Raw genomic sequence first — 19,932 nt, 5'->3', positions numbered from 1 at the left:
GTTTCCCCCTGTGAACTGAGGGACCAGAATTGCAGCCTCAGACCCCTGCGAAGAAAGGCAGCCGTGAGGCCTCTCTGCAGCATTTGAGGCCTTCCAAGGAGCTCAGGGAGGTTCTCAGCCTGGGCAGTGGGCAGGCCTGGGAGCAAGACTGCTGCAAGGTTGAGGCCCCTGGGTCCCCAGAGTTCAGCCCTCCAGACTCAAGGGTGGTCCCCAGGGGGTAGGCCCACTCCAGCAAAGCCAGTCACAACCAGCACGAGAGGACGTTGGACAGGACGCCCAGCCTGCATCTGAGACAGAGACATGTCCTGTCCCCCAGGGAGCTTGGGCACAGGACAGTATTCCCATAAGCTTCCATTTCTCCATCTGGAAAGGGGGACTGGCCAAGAACACCCTCACAGAGGTTCTCGCTCCACGGGTAGTAAGGACTCACAGACAGTTCATGTCGGTAATCACTGACTTGAAAAGAAGACAGACAGTGATTCCGAACCCATCCTCCCAACAGAGCACAGTTCTGCTCACTGTGCCCCAGGAGGACCAAGGCCTGGACAGCGGGGACAGCAGAGGAAGGGGGGACTCCTGGGAAGCTCGGGTCTGGGGTGGCAGAGTGGAGTGAAAGGGACTGGGCTGGCTGACCTGGGTCCGAGACAGAATTAGAGGGGTGGAAAGGAGTCCACTGGCATAGAACTTTGGGAAATGAAGTAAAAATAGTGTAGTTCTTGGAGGATGTGGTGGCCATGATTCCCACCTCCGGGCATTCACACTCTAGTGTAGCAACACTTCCCCCCGCCCCCCACACACACCCGCCGCCAACACACACACACCCTGTAGCAAGAATGATTTGTGTGACCAATAGAACATGGCAGAAGTGATGGAATGACGCTTCTGAGATAAGGTTAGGAAAGACAGCAGCCTCACACTTGGTCTCTCTCTTTTGGATCAGTTGCTCTCGGGCAAGCCACGTCATGAGTAGCCCAATGGAGAGGCCTACGTGGTGAGGAACCGAGGCCTCCAGCCAACAGCCACGTGAGCAGGCTTGGAAGTGGGTCCTCCAGGCCCAGTTAAGCCTCAGATGACTGCAGCCCTGGCCGACAGCTTGATTGCAGCCTCAAGAGACCCTGAATCAGAACCACCCAGCTAAGCTGCTCCCACATTCCTGAGCACAGAAACTGTGTGATAATAAATGGTAGTTGTTTCAAGCTGCCAAGTTTTGGGATAATTTATTACGCAGCAATAGATAATACACAGGACTTCTCAGAGCATTTAATAGGCTAATGTAAATCTCCAAGAAAGAAGATATACAATGTAACATTCCCTAGTTATTTGGCCAAGAAGGCCTTCTTTTTTTGAGTTTTCTCAAGAGAGGAAACTGATTTAATATGGCTCTGGTCCTACAATTAGATGTAAGTTCTAACCTTGGTCAGTTTCATGAGCTAGTCATTTACCCTTCCAGAACCTTTAACTTTTTCCCTTTTATAGAGAAGAAAGAAACCACCTGCCTTTGCATCAATCATGAGGACAGCCCCAGATGGGCAGGTTCTGACCTCCTTGGTGAGGGATCAGAGGGTAGCTTATTTAGGTCCTAAAAGGGAGTTTCACCCTGGGGCTCAGGGAGCTTCCACAAGGCCATTAAGTGGGTCCAACACCCACCATCTCAGTCTTTCTTCCACAGATCATTTCCCCAAAGTGGTGAGAATTAGTCTTCTAGCTTGCAGACAGTTCAGAGATGGGAGATATGGACATCAGACTGAGAGCTGGCGTAAGCCAGAGCATGAGCCTCCCCATCAGATTGGAAGCACTTACCCAGGATGGATGGGCCACAAACTCCCCCTCCTTCTCCTGAATCCTGTGGACACCCCACAGCCAAGGGAGGGAAGGAACAACAGAACCTTCTCTGGTCTTAAGAACAAACATAGGTCCTTCCTTCCTTTTCAATGTAATTCCCTCTATTCTTTAACTGCTAAAAGACTGAAATCAAGTTTCAAATGCCTGACTGGTCAGAAACCCACGGAAACCCTGCACATCCCTCTTTGTTAAAAAGAAGACAGTTAAAAAAAAAAAAAAAAAACTATAATGCGAATACTTTATTATCAACGAGTGACTGGTATTAGCTTTTTGTCTGGGCATTAATATTTCAGAAACCAGACACCAAACCCAGGCTTTTCCACCTGGCTCTGCTGTATCATTTTCTTTAAAGAAAAAAAAAAAAAAAACATAAAGAGGAAGGAGGAAGAGAAAGAAAATATATCTGTATTATAAGCCAAAGTGCGTCTTTCTTGTTTTGTCCATATACACACATTGCACCATACATAAATAATTACATTGTAAAAATGACTCCATAATTACAAGTATAATATATATTTCCATATAATATATAAAACTTTATATTAAATCTAGGTAGATGATATCTGGGGGGGGGTTCGTCCGTGGGGGCTGTGTCTCTGGGCACGGGGCCCCCCCCGGCGGCGGGGCAGGTGGCGGGGGCGCTATCTGTGGTTGTTGAGAAGGATCTCGAGCCAGCAGGGGCAGGAGGTGATGAACTGCCGGGAGTAGCAGGGCCCCCAGCCCTTGGCGAAGCTGATGCGGACGCTGTTGGGGTCGTAGGGGCCGTCGGCGGCGTCGGGCTCGGGGCCGTGCTGGAGCAGGCCGGAGCGCTCGAAGTCGAACACCTTGATGGAGTAGCCGGGAGGCACCTTGCGGACCACCAGGGCGCGGCCGCCGGGCGCGTCCAGCGTCGGGGAGTTGACGAAGATGGGGTGCTCGCCGCGGTTGTAGGCCCACACGCCGTCAGGCTCCTTGCTGAGCAGGATGCCGAAGCCGATCTTGCTGCGCGTGCGCCGCACCGACTCGCTGCGCTGCTCCAGGTTGAGCTGGCCCAGGCAGAAGCCGCTGCCCTGAGGTAGGTCGTAGAAGATGCTGACGGCCTGGTCGTACACCGCGTAGAGGCGGCCCACCCGCGTCCGGTGCTCCCAGTAGGCCACGCTGCACCAGTGGCTCGGCTTGGTGGCGTCCGGAGACATGCTGGCGTCTGCGGGGCAAGCACAGGGCACGCAGCTGTTATTCCCGGGCAGCGGAGGTGGTATGGCTGCCTGGCCCGGGGAGAAGGGGGAGGTGCGTGGAGCTTCTAGCACCCCACAGACATGCGTAGCGTCTACTGCGGGCCAGGCTCTCCTCAAACTTAACCTGCAGGCCCCCTCGCCCAGCCCCACCCACAAACACACACAAAGGCAGGGCACCTAACTGTGCCAGGTGCCACGGGCACCCAAACACGAGCCACACCCGGCTCCGGCCCATAGAGTTTTACAAGCCGGCGGAAGAGGGACACACACCCACACACCCAAGGGAGGGGCTGAACGGTGAGCACCTACATTGTTCTGGGTGCTGTGCTCTGCAGGCCTCACTCCACACGTGATTCTCTGGGTCCTCCTGAAATGGCGAGGAGGCCACCTTCTCATTTTACAGATGAGGATCTGAGACTTGGCAGCCCAAGGCCACCCAGCTAGCGGGTGGCACCACCAGGATTTGAACCCAGTCAGTCCAAGCCTCGACTTGAACAGAGTGGGGTGAAGTGCAAGTTAGTCGCTCAGTCATTTCCGACTCCTTGTGACCCTGTGGACTATAGCCCGCCAGGCTTCCGTGTCCATGTGATTCTCCAGGCAAGAATACTGGAGTAGGTTGCTATTCCCTTCTCCAAGGGATCTTCCGGACCCAGGACTTGAACCCAGGTCTCCTGCATTGTAGGTGGATTCTTTACTGTGTGAGCTACCAGGGTGAGGCAATGGAGGGGTGTAAATCACCCCTTGGAGGGGACTCAGGCATCAGAAGGCAGGATAGGGTGGGGTGGGGGACATGGCCCCCAGTATCTCTTGCAGCTGGGAATCACTGCTGCTCAATGCTGATGGCTCCCAGCCTCAGCCTTGAGCGTGATGCAGAGTCTCCCAGCAGCCCCCACCCCAGCCCCTCAGGTTGGCTCTCTTGGCAGGAAGTGCAGGTCTTCACCAGAACTGCAGCCGCTTCTGTGAGACATAGAAATGAAGGGTCTCTAAGTGGGAAAGGAGATGCTCCTCAAGGGCTCCAGTTTCCCAGCTGCTCCTCTCCAGACCCCACTTTCCCCAGTGACAGCAAAGATGTGGCCTGGATGAAGACTGGAATCCCTTTTCACTCCAGCTGGGAGCACCTCTATGCGTCTGCGTGAATTTAACAATTTCCAGGTATAGCAAGGGCCCCGTCTTGAAGGGCAGCCCCCTCCTTCCTGCCCTCAGGCGTGGCCGGCCTCAGATTCTGAAGCATTTCGACGCCTGGGCTCTCCTTTGAGCTCACCGCTCTGAGAAGCAGACCGCCCGGTGGGGTGAAGTGTTCCCACTCAGGCCCCCGGCTGGGGCTTCGGCAGGGGGAGAAGGTCTGCTGGAGGCCTGATGAGGACACAGTGAGGCCCTTTATGGCTCAGCTCCTCCCAGAGAAACAGAGCAAAGTCCAGTCACACCTGAGGGAGAAAGCACTGCCAACAACTTCATTCAGGAGCCTGGGTGAGGTCAGCTCTGTCGGCCTTCAGTCCAGTCCCGCCTAGACGGAGCAGCAGGGTGACCGAGCTCCTGACATTCCCTTATGTTCTGGGAGGCGCCCCCAGCAGGGAACTGTGCACCTAAGGGCTTCCTGTTAGGCTGCTTGCTCTGCTGTGGCCTGGGGCTAGGCACAGCCTCAAAGGGTGGCATTAAGGTCCCAGCCACAGGGCCCCAGGCTAGCCCCTGAGGATGTATACTTTGTCTCATGGTCCCTACGCAGACCCCTCATGGTTCTAGCTGTGGTCAGAGTGGGGGAAACAGGCCCCCCTGCTCTCAGCTGACCTGCCCCTCAACCAGTGGGCACTAGGCCAGTCCCAGCAGGAGGGCCGCCAGGAGTACCCCACGCCCTTGTCCCTCTCTCCATCCATCCATCTGGCACTGGTCTGAGAGCTCTCAAGATGCAGAGAAGCAGCACCGTCCCAGCCTGGCTGTGAAACTCCGAAACCAACCTTCTCGTTAGGTGAGAACTCCGTCAGTGCACCAGGCACAGAGGTGCAGAGGCAAAGAAGCATGCCTGGAGAACGCTGCACAACAACACAGGCAGCGGGCACCTCTGAGTGCCCTCCGTAAGCCAGGTGACTTCCTCACGACGGCCTTGGTGCACCTGCTACCAGCCTTGTCCACGGGTGTGGAAACTGAGGCCCCGGGAGGTGCCATAACCGGCCAAGGGCACACGCTCAAGAGTGCTGGGGCTGGCATCAGTGCCAGGCCACACTCTCGAGGGGAGCTCTTCTCCATACTCCAGACAGGCCCCCCACCTTCTCAGAGCCTCAGTTTCCCTATCTGCAACCATGACAGCTCTCGTGGTCTGTGAGTCCTAGAAGTGCTTACCCACAAGCTGGTGAGTCACAAACGAAAGGCCTTCATCCCCTGAAGACTCACACAGTCCTACTGAGGGAGGGAGCACTGCTGTCCGCCTCTACAGATAAGCACAGAGGGGCCACCCTAGTCATAAAGGGGCAGCTCTGCCCCAGGGTGTAGCCACTCATAAAAGCTTAAGAAGCAGTTTAACAGAGAGAAGAGTAATGGGACCCCAGGGGTGGGGCACTTCTTCCCTCGCAGCTCCTAAAAGGCTTTTAATTCAAGGCCAAGTGGGCCTTCCTGTCCCCCTCCTCTCAGCACCTCCAACCCCAGCCAAGCCAAACCAACTGTGCCCTCATCATCTAACCACGCCCCAACCCTGATCAACACCTGTGTCTCGGGTCTTGTTCCAGTCGGTGCTCCTCACGGGGGATGGAACCCTATGCATGGGGATAAACCACCCAGCCCCTGAGTTGCCCTGGGCCCCAGCCGTGGTGCTCAGGGACACCGCCTAGTCCGGGCCTCACCTCCTGTGGCCTCTGGATGAGCAGTAACACCTCATCAAGCCTGGGCTCTGGGCCAGGTCTTCCAAATTCCAAGGGATGGACTGCCGCCCCTGGGAAGCCCTCTCTGACCTCTCCCTCCTGTGTGCCTAGAGCCTCAAATGCAGCCTTGCTCTTGGCCTGAGCAGGTGTTTGTGCTGTTGGTCAGCATCCCTGGCTGGCCTCAACTCTCAAGGAGGAAGGGGTGGGTCTTAGTCCTCTCTGCATCTGTCCCAAGTCTGCGTGTATCCCCAGGGTGCTCTTGGAACACCCTGCAAGGGAAGGAGGAAGGAAACAGAATATATGCCAAGTGTGGGCACACTGCCGTCACACTACCCCTTACTGGAATCCTTCCCAGTAGGTGGGGCTGATGGCCTCAGGCCTGAAAGGTGCTGGGCAAGGTCTAGGGTCTCAGGTTTGATCCTGAGACAGCAGCCCAGCAGGTAAGCCTGTCACCATGCCTGAGGCCTCCTCGTCTCCTCCTAGCTCTCAGGGTCTCTGGGCTCCAGAGCTTGAGGGTCCCACGGCACTATTTCATCCAGGGAGCCCCAATACTCTGGAATTTCACAAACCAATACACTGTTTAATGGGGGTGGGGTGGGAATATTACAAGGTCACTACAATTTTATTTTGTCACATACAGACTGATTAAAAACCCCAAGACCATCTACTGTCACTAGCACAAAAGAAAGTATAATTTGATTCTCAAAAAATAGAGTATTTAAAAAATCAAATCAGAAAATCTAAAAATATATTTACATTGTAAGAAATTTTCTTGTTTTTTTCACCATAGACCAGTGAAAACTCAGTCCTGAGAGTGGCCTGTGGGAACCATCAACTGAGCCCAGTGTCCTTGTGCCCCAAAGATGGTGCCCGGGGGTTGGGGGGTACCAGGTGACTTGCCCAAGGACATACAGCAGTGGGTGGCAGAAGTGGGACCAGAACTAGAGACCCCAGAATTCTAACCAATGCTTGTCCCATGATCCAAAAGGTTTCCGAGTGAGACAGACCTAACTCTCACCACAGACTAGATATGTGGCCATGAACAAGTCACCGAATGTCCCCAAGCCTCAATCTCCCCATCTGTAAAATGGACTTGTTCATAATTGAGTACCTCAATTACACAGTCCCTCTTTGAACTTTCTGGCAACTCCAGCAGCAGATCAATTTGGAGCAGAAAGAAGCAGCTGTTTATCTGTCCCCATGCTGGCCTAACCCTTCAAAGGCCAGGGCTCCTTACGGGTGTTGGGGGTCATGACCCAGGATCACCACCATGGGGGGTTACAACAGGACAACGGACAGCAGAGGCCTTTGCAAATTGTAAAGCACTTTACCAATGTTAAGGTTTAGCTCCCAGCCTGGTACCTGAAGTGCAAAAAGGTGCTCATTAAGTGAAGAAATCAAAGTGAAGCGATGAATAGCTGAACATGAGGAACACAGATGAGTGCTCCTGCGGCTCTGTTTACACACACACGTGTATTCACATCTAATGCTGCGTGTTCACAAGCTGACAACGCTCTCTGAGAATGAGCAGGCAGGCGCCCCCAAACCCAGGGTCCCCTCTCCACTCCCCTCAGACGCAGAGCTCCACTCCACCCATCATGCCTCTCATCTGCAGCCTGAGCTGCCTCTCAGGATATGAGGGGACAGCCTCTTGCAGAAGATCTTTTTCTTCTCATGGCTCCAAGGCTGTGGTCCCGCCATCAGCCTAATTAGGAACCAGCTCCTTAATTGCAAATAAATACCGGGGAGTCAGACCCGAGTGAACAACATCAAAGATGACCGCTCTCTGACCGAAACTCCTGCTCGCTACCCCCTGCTCAGGGCCTGGCCTAGTTCCCAGCCAGACTCTGGGTCCCGGCTGGAAGGGTTCCGGGGGGAGGGGGAGAGGAGAGGCGCGGGCTGGCGTGATGTCTGGGGCGGACTTGGAGGAGCAGCACCAGACCGGGGGCCAGGAGTCCTGCAGCCAGGTGTCCTCTCTCCTGGCCCCGATCTGCAGGCGCTCTCTCTTCTCCCGGCCTCAGTCTTCCCCTCTGCACAGTGAGCTCTACACATCTATGACTTCATGAATGTTCACAGCAGCTCTAACCGTAATCACCCAAACCTGGAAAGCAGCTCAGATGTCCATCAGCAGGAGGATGGATGTTAGTGGACTAAATGCTCATGTGTGTCCCTCCCCAAGTTCAGGTTGAAAATGCTAATCCCTCATGTGACAGTATTAGAAGGTAGGGTCCTTGGGACGTGAGGAGCTCATGAACAGATCAGAAAAGAGACCCCAGAAAGCCCCCTCCCTCTACTGTGTGAGACTATAGCAAGAATACAACCATTTATGAACCAGGAAATGGCTCTCACTAGACACCAGATCTACCAGCAAGCATCTTGACCTTGGATTTCCCAGACTCCAGAACTGTGAGAAATAAATATGTATTATTTAGGCTACCCAATTTAGGGTATCATTGTGATCACAGCCCAAACAGGCTATGATAATGGATCAACAAAAATAAGGCACATCCATTCAGTACAAGAGGGCTTCCCAGGTGGTACAGTGGTAAATTCCCACCTGCCAATGCAGGAGACGCAAGAGACTCAGGTTGGATCCGTGGGTTAGGAAGATCCCCAGGAGGAGGAAATAGCAACCCACTCCAGTATTCTCGCTGAGAAAATCCTGTGGACAGAGGAGCCTGGCGGGCTACAATCCATAGGGTTTTAAAGAGTCAGATACAACTGAGCATGAACGCACTATAGTGGAACACGATTCACCAGTAAAAAGTAATAAACTGCTGAAACACGCCCCAACGTGGGTGAATCTCAGATGCGTCTGGCTGAGTGAAAGAAGCCAGACCCAAAAGATGTGCTGTTTCTGCTGATACGAAATTCTTAAGTAGACAAAATGAAGTAAAGTGACAGAAATCAGAACAGGGATTACCTCTGGGGAGTAACCCATGGGGATGAGGAAACTTTCTGGGATGCTGGAAATGTTTGCTATCTTGAACAGCAGGAACTCGGGTATACACACTGTCAAAAATCATGACCTATGCGCTAAAGAGCTGTGCAATTCATCGTAGGTACGACGCCTTGAAAGGATGACAACAAAGGCCAGCCCTCTGTGGCTTGTCCTAAAAGTGGTCTCAGCAGGGCTCCCAGGGGGCCCAGGGGACAGGCCGGACAAGGGTGGCCTGGCCTCTGGGTGGCGCCCACATTCCTGCCACCAGAGGGTGGTGGATGCCTGTCATGGACAGGAGGAGACTGGCCCAGCGGGAGGTCCTCTCCCCTGCACTGCAGCCAGCCCCTCCAATGGCTGGCATTCCTTCCTCTGGGCCTCTTGACCAAGTGAGGGTCCTGCAAGCCCAATGTGTAATTTTGTGGGGATGCTGGGGCACCTATGGGGCCCACTGTAGTCTGGGGAAGGCGAGGAAAGCTGAAATCCCAAGGAAAGCCTTTAGCTTCTTTGAATCAGCAGCTTTCTGTCAAAACAAAGGGCAGGAACGTTCCTGTGCGCTCCGCCGTGGGCCGCACACTCCAAAAGCCTGAACACACGCAATGCAGCCTGTTTCCCTCGTGACTTCCCCTTTCCGCCGCGCCAGACTGCCCTGGACTTGCCCACCCTGGGACGCGAACCACAGAAGTGCCCAGATTAAAGTCTCCGGATGGCTTAGACTCCAAGGAAGGGAAATGTGAAGGCTCAGGGCATTCACAGGAAGCTGGCCCCGAGTCCCCCAGTCTCCAGGGCCTAGCTGGGCTGCTCAGGCTCCTCCACGTTCAAAGCTTTGGCTGCTGCTTCACACCCCCTTGGGCCACAGCAGCCTCCCTGCCTTTCCGGGGGCTGGCCCAGCCACACCTTAAATGAACAATGAAACCAGGGCAGACCCCACCGAGAGCTGGGAAGGGAGGCTCACAGAAGCTAAGTGTCTTGCCCAGGGTCACCCAGCAATTTGGTGGCAGAGCCAAGGAGGAGCCTAGGGCTGGCTTTTCCAATCCCCTTTGCACAGAGCCCTGTTGGGGCCGCCTGCCCTCCTGGAAAACTCCTTTCTTCTGTCCCATGTTATGCCCGCGGCTTTTAAGTTCCCATCCAACCAGGAGCTTTTTCATCTGAGGCTCCCAGGCCTGGGAGTAATTACGTGGCCCTGCATCTGGTTAACCTAACACCCCTTTAAAAGCCTTGTTTGCCCATTAGATAAGTAGTTTTTGTTATCAAACTAAAGGGGGAAAAAGAAGTTTCCACTTAACCTTCCTTTGTCATTTTAAGCTGCAGAAATGGCTTCAGGTTTTGCAGCAAGTCTAAAGATGCAGCATTAATTAGAGGCTCTTTTTTTTTCCTTCGTTAAGGGAGGGGGAGACCCGTCCTTTATTCACTGGGATCCGGTAGTAAAAGCAGAGAAGGAATGTGCACAGGGCCATGTTAATGGTCAACAGCTTAGAACGAGCCGCTCCGCTGAAAGCTTTCCAAAAGCAGGGCCCAGCTGACAGGAGTTTCCTCTTATTCGCTCCCACCCGCCCCTCCCCCGCCCCCACCTCAACTCCCGCACCTTTGGCCCCTGGAGGAAGCCAGGCTTCCAAGAGGAAGTTCCTAATCGGTCATTACATCACGGGCGGTCTGGCCACCACCGCCGCCTTCACGGGGTCCACCTTGGGGGCTCATTCAGCCGCTGGTTTCTGGGCCAAGGACTGTTTGGCCACCACTTTCCAGACAGTTGACTAGCCGCTCTGCTGAGGGCAGGAGGGCTGGGGGGTTACCCCCTGGACAGCAGTGAAGCAGGCAAAGGGAAAATGACAACAGGAGGAGGGAGTCCAGGAAATTCGTGGTCCGTGTGGCCACAATTCAGGATTCTGCAGATGCAAAACTGAGGCCCCAAGAGGGAAAGGAACTGGCCAGGGTTACAGGAGAAACTCACAATAGACTGGCAGCTAGGACCAGTTGGGTGTCTCCTGCACAGGGTCCAGGAACAAAGCGGCCTATGTGTGTGAATCTCAGCCCTGCCACTCACCAGCAGTGAAATCTTGGGTAAGTGATTTCACTACCTGGGCCTCAGTTTCCTAAACTGTAAAATGGGGATGCAATCAGCGCTTACTGCCTCGGGCTGCTGGGATTAATTTCAAGTGCAAAATAATGCCTGGTTCAAAATAAGCACTCTGTAAGTTAACAGCTATTTTTTTTCACTAGTATTATTACCACTGTATATCTTATCTCTATATTGTATAAATTATTGAATAGATTGATTCAGTCTGTATAGTTCATAAGGGTATTCATATTAGGTCAGGTAATGTGCCAGTGGAGTTGAGAATCAGGGGGAAATGCTGAGAAGAGGAGCACCAGTAGTAACAACGATAAACCAGCCAGTAGTAATAGTAGTGATAATGATGATGATATACCAGCCAACATCTAATGAACTTTTACCCAATGCTAAGCAGAGTATGAAGCACTTTAAATGCACTGTCTCATCATACTGTTCATTCTCTTAGTAATTCCCATTTTTAGAAGCAGCTGAGGTCTAACAGTCAGGTAGTGAGTCCAGAGTCCTCAGCTAGGAAGCTGCCAATCTGGGATCCAAGCTCACGTCTATGTGGAGACTGGAGACTTGGCATTACTCTCTCGTGGTTACAACCTATGAGCTGCAAAACCCCAGAGGCCTGCAGGGTAATGGCACAGAGTCTGTGTTGTAACAGCCCATCCATGTCCACTCCAAGCCGGCACTTGGCGGCTCTATAAGGACTGGATGTTCAAAGTCGTCTTTAGATGTGGCAATATGGAGGCCCCAGTAGACACTGCCCACCTTTTGGGGGTTTTCAAAAACCATGCCTTCTAACAACTATCTATAGACCCCAATGCAGTCCTGCAAACATGTATTTTTCCAGTGTTTCAGGACAGCTTCTCCCACGGACTCCCATCTCCTTTCCTTGACACAAGGAGCGTGTTCTACATACACTGCAGTAATGGAGGGTGACCTCAGCAAAGGGCTGCTGACCCTGGCTGAGTAATTGGAGGGTGTGGGGGGTGCCGGGCGCTCTCTGCTCTGCACCCAGTTCAGGAGGCAGGATCACCCCCATTCTCTGAGGACAGACCCCAAGTCACAGAGGCCACAGAGCAAGGCCGCGTGGGAATCCTGACCGGATGGCCTGACCCCAAGCCTGCTTCTCTCTGCTGGGCCCTGCGCGCTGCCTCTGCTCTTCTGGGAGGCCCAGGGAGCGCCACCCTGAAGGGTTTAGAGGGAGTATGCGCTGTCAGTGGTCAGCCTGCCGAGCTGTCACTGGTCTCTAAGAACAGTCCTGCTGGACCCAGCGGGATTCCTTCACCCCTGGCACCCTGACCCCTGCCTGCTCGCTCCCATGTCTCCAGCAGAACCAGGTGGCGGCCTGGGCTGAGATGGGTAAGGTTTCTGTTATTTAATCTCCTGCAGTATGCGAATGGATCCTGAAAAGATGAGCTCCTCTTGCAACCCTGGCATAAAACAAGCTCTCCTTTGGGCCCTACTACACAGGCCTGCTCAGGGTCTCCTCCACACGTAGTATCCCCGGAGCCCACCAGGACCTATCACTTCCATCAGCATCCTTCTCGCCCTGCTGTCCCTGTAAGCTTTTCTCAGGTTCGCTGGGCCCGGGGGCTGTGGCTTTTCTCCCCAGGCCTTGGTGCTTTGTGGTCCAAGCTTCCTTCTTAAAAACATTCTGCAGGCAGGCCCAGCTCTGAGAGCCACACTGAGGCTGCGATCAGATCACTCTCCATCAGAGCTGAGCATCAGACTGTACCCCAGAAACACTGGCAGGCCTACCTGGCCCGGCCTGACGGTCCTAAACGAAGCCCCAACACCCTACGCTGGAAAAGACAAGACGCCAAAGAGGCAGCAAGGAGATCAAACCAGTCAACCCTAAAGGAAATCAACCCTGAATATTCACTGGAAGGACTGATGCTGAAGCTGAAGCTCCAATACTCTGACCACCTGATGCAAAGAGCCGACTCATTGGAAAAGACCCTGGTGCTGGGAAAGATTGAGGGCAAGACGAGAAGGGGGCAACAGAGGATGAGATGGTTGGATGCCATCACTGACTAAATGGACATGAATTTAAGTAAACTCCAAGAGATAGTGAAAGACAAGGAAGTCTGGTGGGCTGCAGTCCATGGGGTGGCAAAGAGTTGGGTGCGACTTAGTGACTGAAAAACAACAGCAAGGAGGCTGGGCGGGAGAACCTCTCCGACTTCAGGCAGAAATTCGAGTCTAGGTGGGAGAATTCTGGTTCCCTGTGTCCTGGAGGGAAGGACGGTGAAAAGCTTCAGTCTCCAAGGGGAGGGGAGAGCTGGTGATAAGCAGCTTATAAAATCAGCCCCACGTTTTCCAGAAGGAACCAGTTTCTGCAACAAAAGGCTCTGAACTTTGCTCTCATTCCAGGTCGTCTTTTGTTTTATCACAAAGTTAGGATTCTGAGTAAGTTTGTTTGTTTCCTTAGCCAGAGACCCCCTGGGGTGGGAAAGCCTGGCTCTTCATCTTAACCCTGCAAAGATTCTAAAAAAGCACTGTGTGTGTACAATGTTGAAGCTGGGTACCTGGATCCCCAGGAGAGAGGCAGCAGTTGTGAGAGGGAAGGGGCCCCCCGTCCTCCCTGCCTGCGAGTCAGCCTTGCTGATGGCTGAACTCCTGGATTCTCACAGGAGCCAGGTCCCTGGCTGCTCTTTGGGGTTCCTGTCTTGGGGGAGAGTGGGTTTTCACCAGAGCCTTCAGGTACCAAAGTTCACTGACTCAACCCCACCTTGACTTCCCTGTTGAATCTGAGAATACAGAGAACAAAGTCGGCCCTTTGGGGGTTCAGATGGGGACAGCCTGCGCAGGCGTCAGAAGTGGGGGGAAGCGGTCTCTGGTAATCGGCAATGTGCTTCAAGGAAGCCCATTTGGGGACACGCTCCTGCCCTGTCGGGGGAATTCAGGGCACCTCCATTTCTCTTTTATTTCCCAAATACAATATGAGTTTTATTGGCAAACCTCCTGCCTCAGACTTCTACCTGGACCGAATGTAAAGCCATAAAAGCAAAGTACCTTAAAATTGCCCTCAATCAACTTGTCTCTGAGGCAGGAACCTATGCTGCTGCAGAAACATCCCAGGGGGTAATCAGGGGAGGCCCCAACAACCCAGGCCCCTCAAATCCCTGGCTCCACCGTCCCCTGTGAGGAGGATCCTTTAGCTCCCTGTGCCTTGAACACCTCCCCCGCCACCTCCCCCCGCCCCCGCCCCCCATGTGTAGTTTGTCTACTCTCTCTTGATCTGGAAAATTCCGTGAGACCACAGGCAGCAGAGAGGTGAACGAGTGCAGATCCTAACGACTGTGTTACAGTGAGCAGGTGACTACACCTCTGAGTGTCGAGGCCAGCTACAGGACTGGGGGGCCCAGTTCAAAATGAAAAGGCAGGGTTCCTTGTTCAAAATGTATCCAGAATTTCAGTAGTGAAAGCGGAGCCTTAAACTGAGCAGAGGCCCCTTCTCTGCACAAGGCCCTGAGTGGGGCACACATCCCTGAACACCCATGAAGCCAGTGTAACTCACTCCAAGGGGTCAAGTTGGGGGCGGGTTCATGACAGCCCTAACGACAGTAACTGGCCCTTGATGAAAGTGAGATTCTTCCTCCATTCCCCAAAGTACATCAGACTCTTACTCAACTACCAAGGCCCCAGTGTCACCTCCTTTGAAAAGCCTTCCTGAGTCCCTGGGTCTGAACCACTCAGCCCCTCCTCCATGATGCTCTTTGATGCCCTCATCAGGAGGGCGTGTGTCTCCACCTCACCCACCTGCAAGCAGGCTGGCCGGGGATGAGGTTTCACCTGGGCTCTGCCCTTCCCACCCTGGGACCAGGCACCCTGCCTCCTGACCAAGACACTGTCAATAACAGATGACTGGAATTGCGCATCTGAGGGCTGGGCGGGCACTCGGGAAATCATTGGATTTTCCCCAGGTTGGAAAAAAGGCAGCAGCCACGCCATTCCCACTGAACAGATGACACCACGGAGGTCTAGAAGCCAGGGCACGGAGCCGGGGAGGGAGAAGCGACATCCCTACTTGCTGATCTTCATGACGCAACCCAGCCAATGGAACACCAGATGAGCTTGCTATGTGCCACGCTTGTTTCAATAAAATAAAATCACCTAAAGCCTACAGTCATCTTGTTTGGCAATGGGGTGGACTTAATTTCTCAGGCTTGCTAGGTCTGCGAGGGTGAATGGAACAGGGAGCACGGCTCTCCATGGAAATGCCAAAGAACAGGATGGGAGCTGATTTTCTTATTTGCAAAGCTCTCAAAGATATGCCTCATCTAACACCAGCTTGTTGTTATTTACCCATGAGCCAGTATCGTGTGACCTCTGCAAGTCAAATATGCCTTATTTACATTAAAGAAATGCTTTGGGATGCGTTTTGGGTGGCTCAGATGGTAAAGAATCTGCCTGCAATGCAGGAGACCCAGGTTAGATTCCTGGGTTAGAAAGCTTTCCTGGAGAAGGGAATGGCTACCCACTCCAGTATTCTTGCCTGGAGAATTCCATGGACAGAGAAGCCTGGCAGCCTACAGTCATGGGGTTGAAAGGAGTTGGACATGACTGAGCAACTAACACTTTGGGATAAACACCCCCAAATTAAAGTCCCAGGGGCAGAGGCATTCAATTTCCAAATAATTCTTGCATTGAAACCTTCTCTTTAAACACAAAGGTACCTAATTTTAGTGAAGACAGGGTCCTACATACTGGATTTTCTGAAAGTGAGGCTTGCCTGGATCATTCTTACACATTTCTGGAGCAAACAAGGATGCTTTATAATAAGCAAAAAGCTAATATTGACTGGAGAGATCATTAAGCCACAATTAAATATTAATATTTGCTGTAAAGAACACAGTAACATGAGATTTAAAGGTTCCTTACAAAAATGTTGCAAAATGACCTAGGACTTGGCAGAAGCTCATCCCTGCTAGTCGGTCTCCTGTTTGCAGTCGCGCTACTGTGCGCAGCTGGAGCTGCTGGGCGCCGTCCCTGCCCAAGCTCCAAGCTGCCTCGAAAGGCATGGCTTGTTTGATATGGGGCTAGAGGTGCGGAGGAGGAGCAAGTCAGGCAACTGTCCATCACAGCAGGCCTGCAGGTGGACACAGACCCATAGACTTGCATCCCATGCCTCAATCCCAAGTCCAGGGTCAGTTTCCAAAGCAGAAGGAGGCAGCCAAGCTTGGCTCTTACAGCTCCTATAGCCCAAGTCAAGAAGTTGGGTCTACCCCAGTCAGTGGTGATGGTAGGATGCTGTTTCTAACTGTGGCTGCTGCTGCTGCTGTCGCTTCAGTCGTGTCCGACTCTGTGCGACCCCACAGACAGCAGCCCACCGGGCTCCCCCATCCCTGGGATTCTCCAGGCAAGAACACTGGAGTGGGTTGCCATTTCTTTCTCCAATGTAGGAAAGTGAAAAGTGAAAGTGAAGCCGCTCAGTTGTGTCCGACTCTTCGCGACCCCATGGACTGCAGCCCACCAGGCTCTTCCATCCATGGGATTTTCCAGGCAAGAGTACTGGAGTGGGGTGCCATCGCCTTCTCCATCTAACTGTGGAGGGTTTTCCAATTCTCCAAGTCCATTCATAAAGGACCCCTTTTTAGGTTATGGCATATAAAGTTCAGAGAGGCTGGGTGACTGCCCACAGGGTTAATGAGGAAGGAGGATCAGGGTTCATCCCTGTCTCTGGAGGCCAAAGGTGCTCCTCCCACTGTCAGTTCCACTGTCAGCCAAGCATCTTGGGAAAGTGAGCCATCGGCTCAGTAAGTCCCTCAGAGTAATTCTTTAGTCTATGTCCAGATACACATAGGCGCATGAGCTGCACGACTCAAGTCAATGCAGCAAAATGTGGGAGCCATGTCACAACTGTCAACTGTGCTTCTGTTTGGTCTCCTATTCCCAAGGCTAACTTTTCAGTAGAGAGGGGTACAAGGCTTGTTTGCCATGATCCAATTCCTAATCCTTTTTAAAATACTTATCTTTACGTATTTGCCTGTGCCTGCTCTTGTTGCAGCACACAGGATCTTCAATATTTGTTGACATGTGGATCTTTAGTTGCAGCATGTAAACTCTTGATTTCAGGATGTGGGATCTAGTTCCCTGACCATGGACTGAACCTGGGTCCCAACACTGGGAGCTTGGAGTCTTAGCCACTGAACCACCAGGGAAGTTCCCAGTTCATAATTCTTAACGTCATCTATGAAAGGCAAAGAGCCCAGGTAGATACCTGGGCTGAACCCAACAGATGGCAACACCCAAGTGCCTTCTAGAACTACTTCTTCCTCCTCCATAGGGCTGTTTGCAGCCACAGGGACCCGCCAGACAAGGGCGGGGAAGGAGTGCCTTTCCTGAATCTGAAGTCTGAAGCAACTCTAGTGGGGGAAGGAGGTTGGGTAATCGTGTCTGCTTTACCAAGTGGCACACACCTGACATGCACGGGCCCAGCACACATTAGCGGAACTTTGCTAAGTAATGACCCTGCCATTGCTGGGTCAATACTGAGGCCTCCATTCATCCCATGGGAATTCAGGGGCTCTTAGTGACCATCTGTCCCCACACCTCATCTCATTTAACCCCAAGAACAACTCTAGGAGGTGGGCAGAATCTTACAGTGGAGGCAGTGGAGGGTCACTGAAGTTAAGCCCTGGGCTCAAGGTCACAAAGCCAATCAGCCAGAATTTGAACCCAGGAGAACCAGACTCCATACCCACTTTTCCTCCCATCCTTCTTGCAGAGGGTGACCTGATGGGCACTCAGCTTCTAGCCTACACACTTTCCAACAGGCGGTTAGCCAGCCTCTCTCCTGGTCCTCTCCTAGGGGTTTGACCCACACCTCCTCCACTGAGGCTGGCGCCTGACCCCCGACTCCTCCCACCTCCCTTCCCCGTGGGCACAACTGGCTCTGCATTCCTGGAGTGCAGGCCCGAGTTGGGCCCACAAAGGAGGATCCGAAGTAATTCAGCTCATAAATCACGGCCATTGTGAATTTCCCTTTTAGCCACAGGCAAAGTCAAACTTTTCCTTCCCCCACTGCAGTTAACCACTCTCGGTTCACTGTATCTCTCCTGGCTCCTTCTGGCCAGGGGCCAGCGCTCAATTATTAATTAATCTGGGAGGTGCAGGTTGCATTCTTGGCCACCTAACCACTTCCTCCCTGGTCAGGAACTCACAGGCCAGGCCCTTTCAGTTACATCAAGAGTCTCACAACATCCCAGCCCTGTGTCGTGGCCATAACTGCAAGAAAGGATGCTTCATCCCAGAGTTAAAAATAACAGCAGAAAACCCAAACACCCAGAAGTCTCCTTTTCCAACTCCATCCCAGAGTGTCTACCCTACCTGCGTACAAAAGCACAACGTGCCTCAGTTTCCCATCTGTAAAATGGGGCTACAACATCCCCCTCAACGTGTGTGTGTGCATGCACACGTGTGTGTGTGTATGTGTAGGTAGGGGGAAGGTGGTGCTTCTAACTTCACCTGTTCGCTTTAGCCTCAGGAAAAGGTTAAATGATGAAGAAAAATGATGGGAGCTGGGTGAGCAGAGGGCAGGAGAGGCTACAGCTGTGTTCAGGTTTATTCAAGTGGTTCGGGTGAGTTCAGGCGTGAGGAAGAGGATAGAAGTGTGAGCCCCTCTTTGGGTCAAGTCTTTGGGAGGTCTTTATACAGACAAACACCTCAAGAAAAATGGGGATCAACAGAACAAGGTGACCAACCTCAGTGTGAAATGTAGTCCCCTGTAACAGTGAGGTTCAATTGTGAAATCAGAGCAAAGCTCTCCTGAGACCAGTGCCAAAGCCTTGGGCTAAGTGGCACCATTAATTCCTGATTAGAAGTCACGCTGAAGGGTTGATGCCAATGCTAGTGGGTGAATGTCAAAGGTAAGCTGTAAGACCAGTGAAGGACAAAAAGGATAGAGAGTACACATCAGGTTAGCCATGAAATTAAAAGACGCTTTCTCCTTGAAAGGAAAGCTATGACAAACCTAGACAGCATATTAAAAAAGTAAGGACATCACTATGCCAACAAAGGTCCGTATAGTCAAAGCTATGGTTTTTCCAGTAGTCATGTATGGACGTGAGAGTTGGACTATAAAGAAAGCTGAGCGCTTAAGAATTGATGCTTTTGAACTGTGGTGTTGGAGAAGGCACGTGAGAGTCCCTTGGACTGCAAGGACATCCAACCAGTCCATCATAAAGGAAATCAGTCCTGAATATTCATTGGAAGGACTGATGCCGAAGCTGAAGCTCCAATACTTTGGTCACCTGATGCGAAAAGCTAACTCATTGGAAAAGACCCTGATGCTGGGAAAGATTGAAGGCAAAAGGGAAAGAGTGTGGCAGAGGATGAGATGGCTAGATAGCATCACTGACTCCATAGACGTGTGTCTGAGCAAACCCCAGGAGATAGTGAAGGACAGGGAAGCCTGGTGTGCGGCAGGCCACTGCGTCACAAAGGGTTGGATGTGACAGCAACTGAACAATGACAAGATATCAGGTCATAAATAAAGGAGAAATATCTGTTGTTGCTGGAAACTGCTGCCAAGTATCCTTTGGTCACCTCGTCTCCTCTATCCTCCACTGGCCACATACACATCCCCCAGGAGTCAGCCTCACCCACAGTGTCCCAGTTAAGCTCTGCGAACTCAAGCCCTCAGGGTTTAGTCTAGGAAGGCACTTTGAAATCTCATGCTTTATCTACTCCATGATTTTGATCAGATAAGACAAACATTTGTCTCCCAAGCCTTCTTACAGCATTGACGTTCTGGGGAGGAAGGGACACTTTCGGCTTCCCTTACCCTATGCACTGAAGCTCTTGGATAAAACATGCATGCTGCCAAAATAAATTCTCCTACACATACATAAAGTATCACTAATCAGGACCCATAAATCCAGAGTTTGTAATAATTCCGAAAGCAGCTGGGTTGAAGTTAAAAAAAAAAGTTTTGATAAACAAATGCAAAATATAAATAAGGCTCAGGAGAACTGTTTATTCTACTAGCGCTGTATAAACAATGGGCATACCAATTACAAA

At 52.3% G+C, this 19,932-nt stretch overlaps 1 protein-coding gene across 3 annotated transcripts in view; it reads right to left on the bottom strand.

Moving 5' to 3' along the window:
- Positions 1-1,201: 1,201 nt before the first annotated feature.
- The window catches only part of SMAD6 (SMAD family member 6), a 77,905-nt gene continuing 59,174 nt past the window's right edge, over positions 1,202-19,932 (bottom strand). For all 3 annotated transcript variants that reach the window (XM_070377327.1, XM_070377330.1, XM_070377328.1), the window contains one exon: positions 1,202-3,025. In XM_070377327.1, the coding sequence (XP_070233428.1) occupies positions 2,484-3,025 (542 nt within the window). In that variant the 3' untranslated portion in view covers positions 1,202-2,483. The remainder of the gene's footprint in view (positions 3,026-19,932) is intronic.

Source organism: Bos mutus, chromosome 10 (assembly GCF_027580195.1).
Source record: "Bos mutus isolate GX-2022 chromosome 10, NWIPB_WYAK_1.1, whole genome shotgun sequence".
Classification (NCBI taxonomy): Eukaryota; Metazoa; Chordata; class Mammalia; order Artiodactyla; family Bovidae; genus Bos; species Bos mutus.
This window is presented reverse-complemented; position numbering and strand designations above follow the sequence as displayed.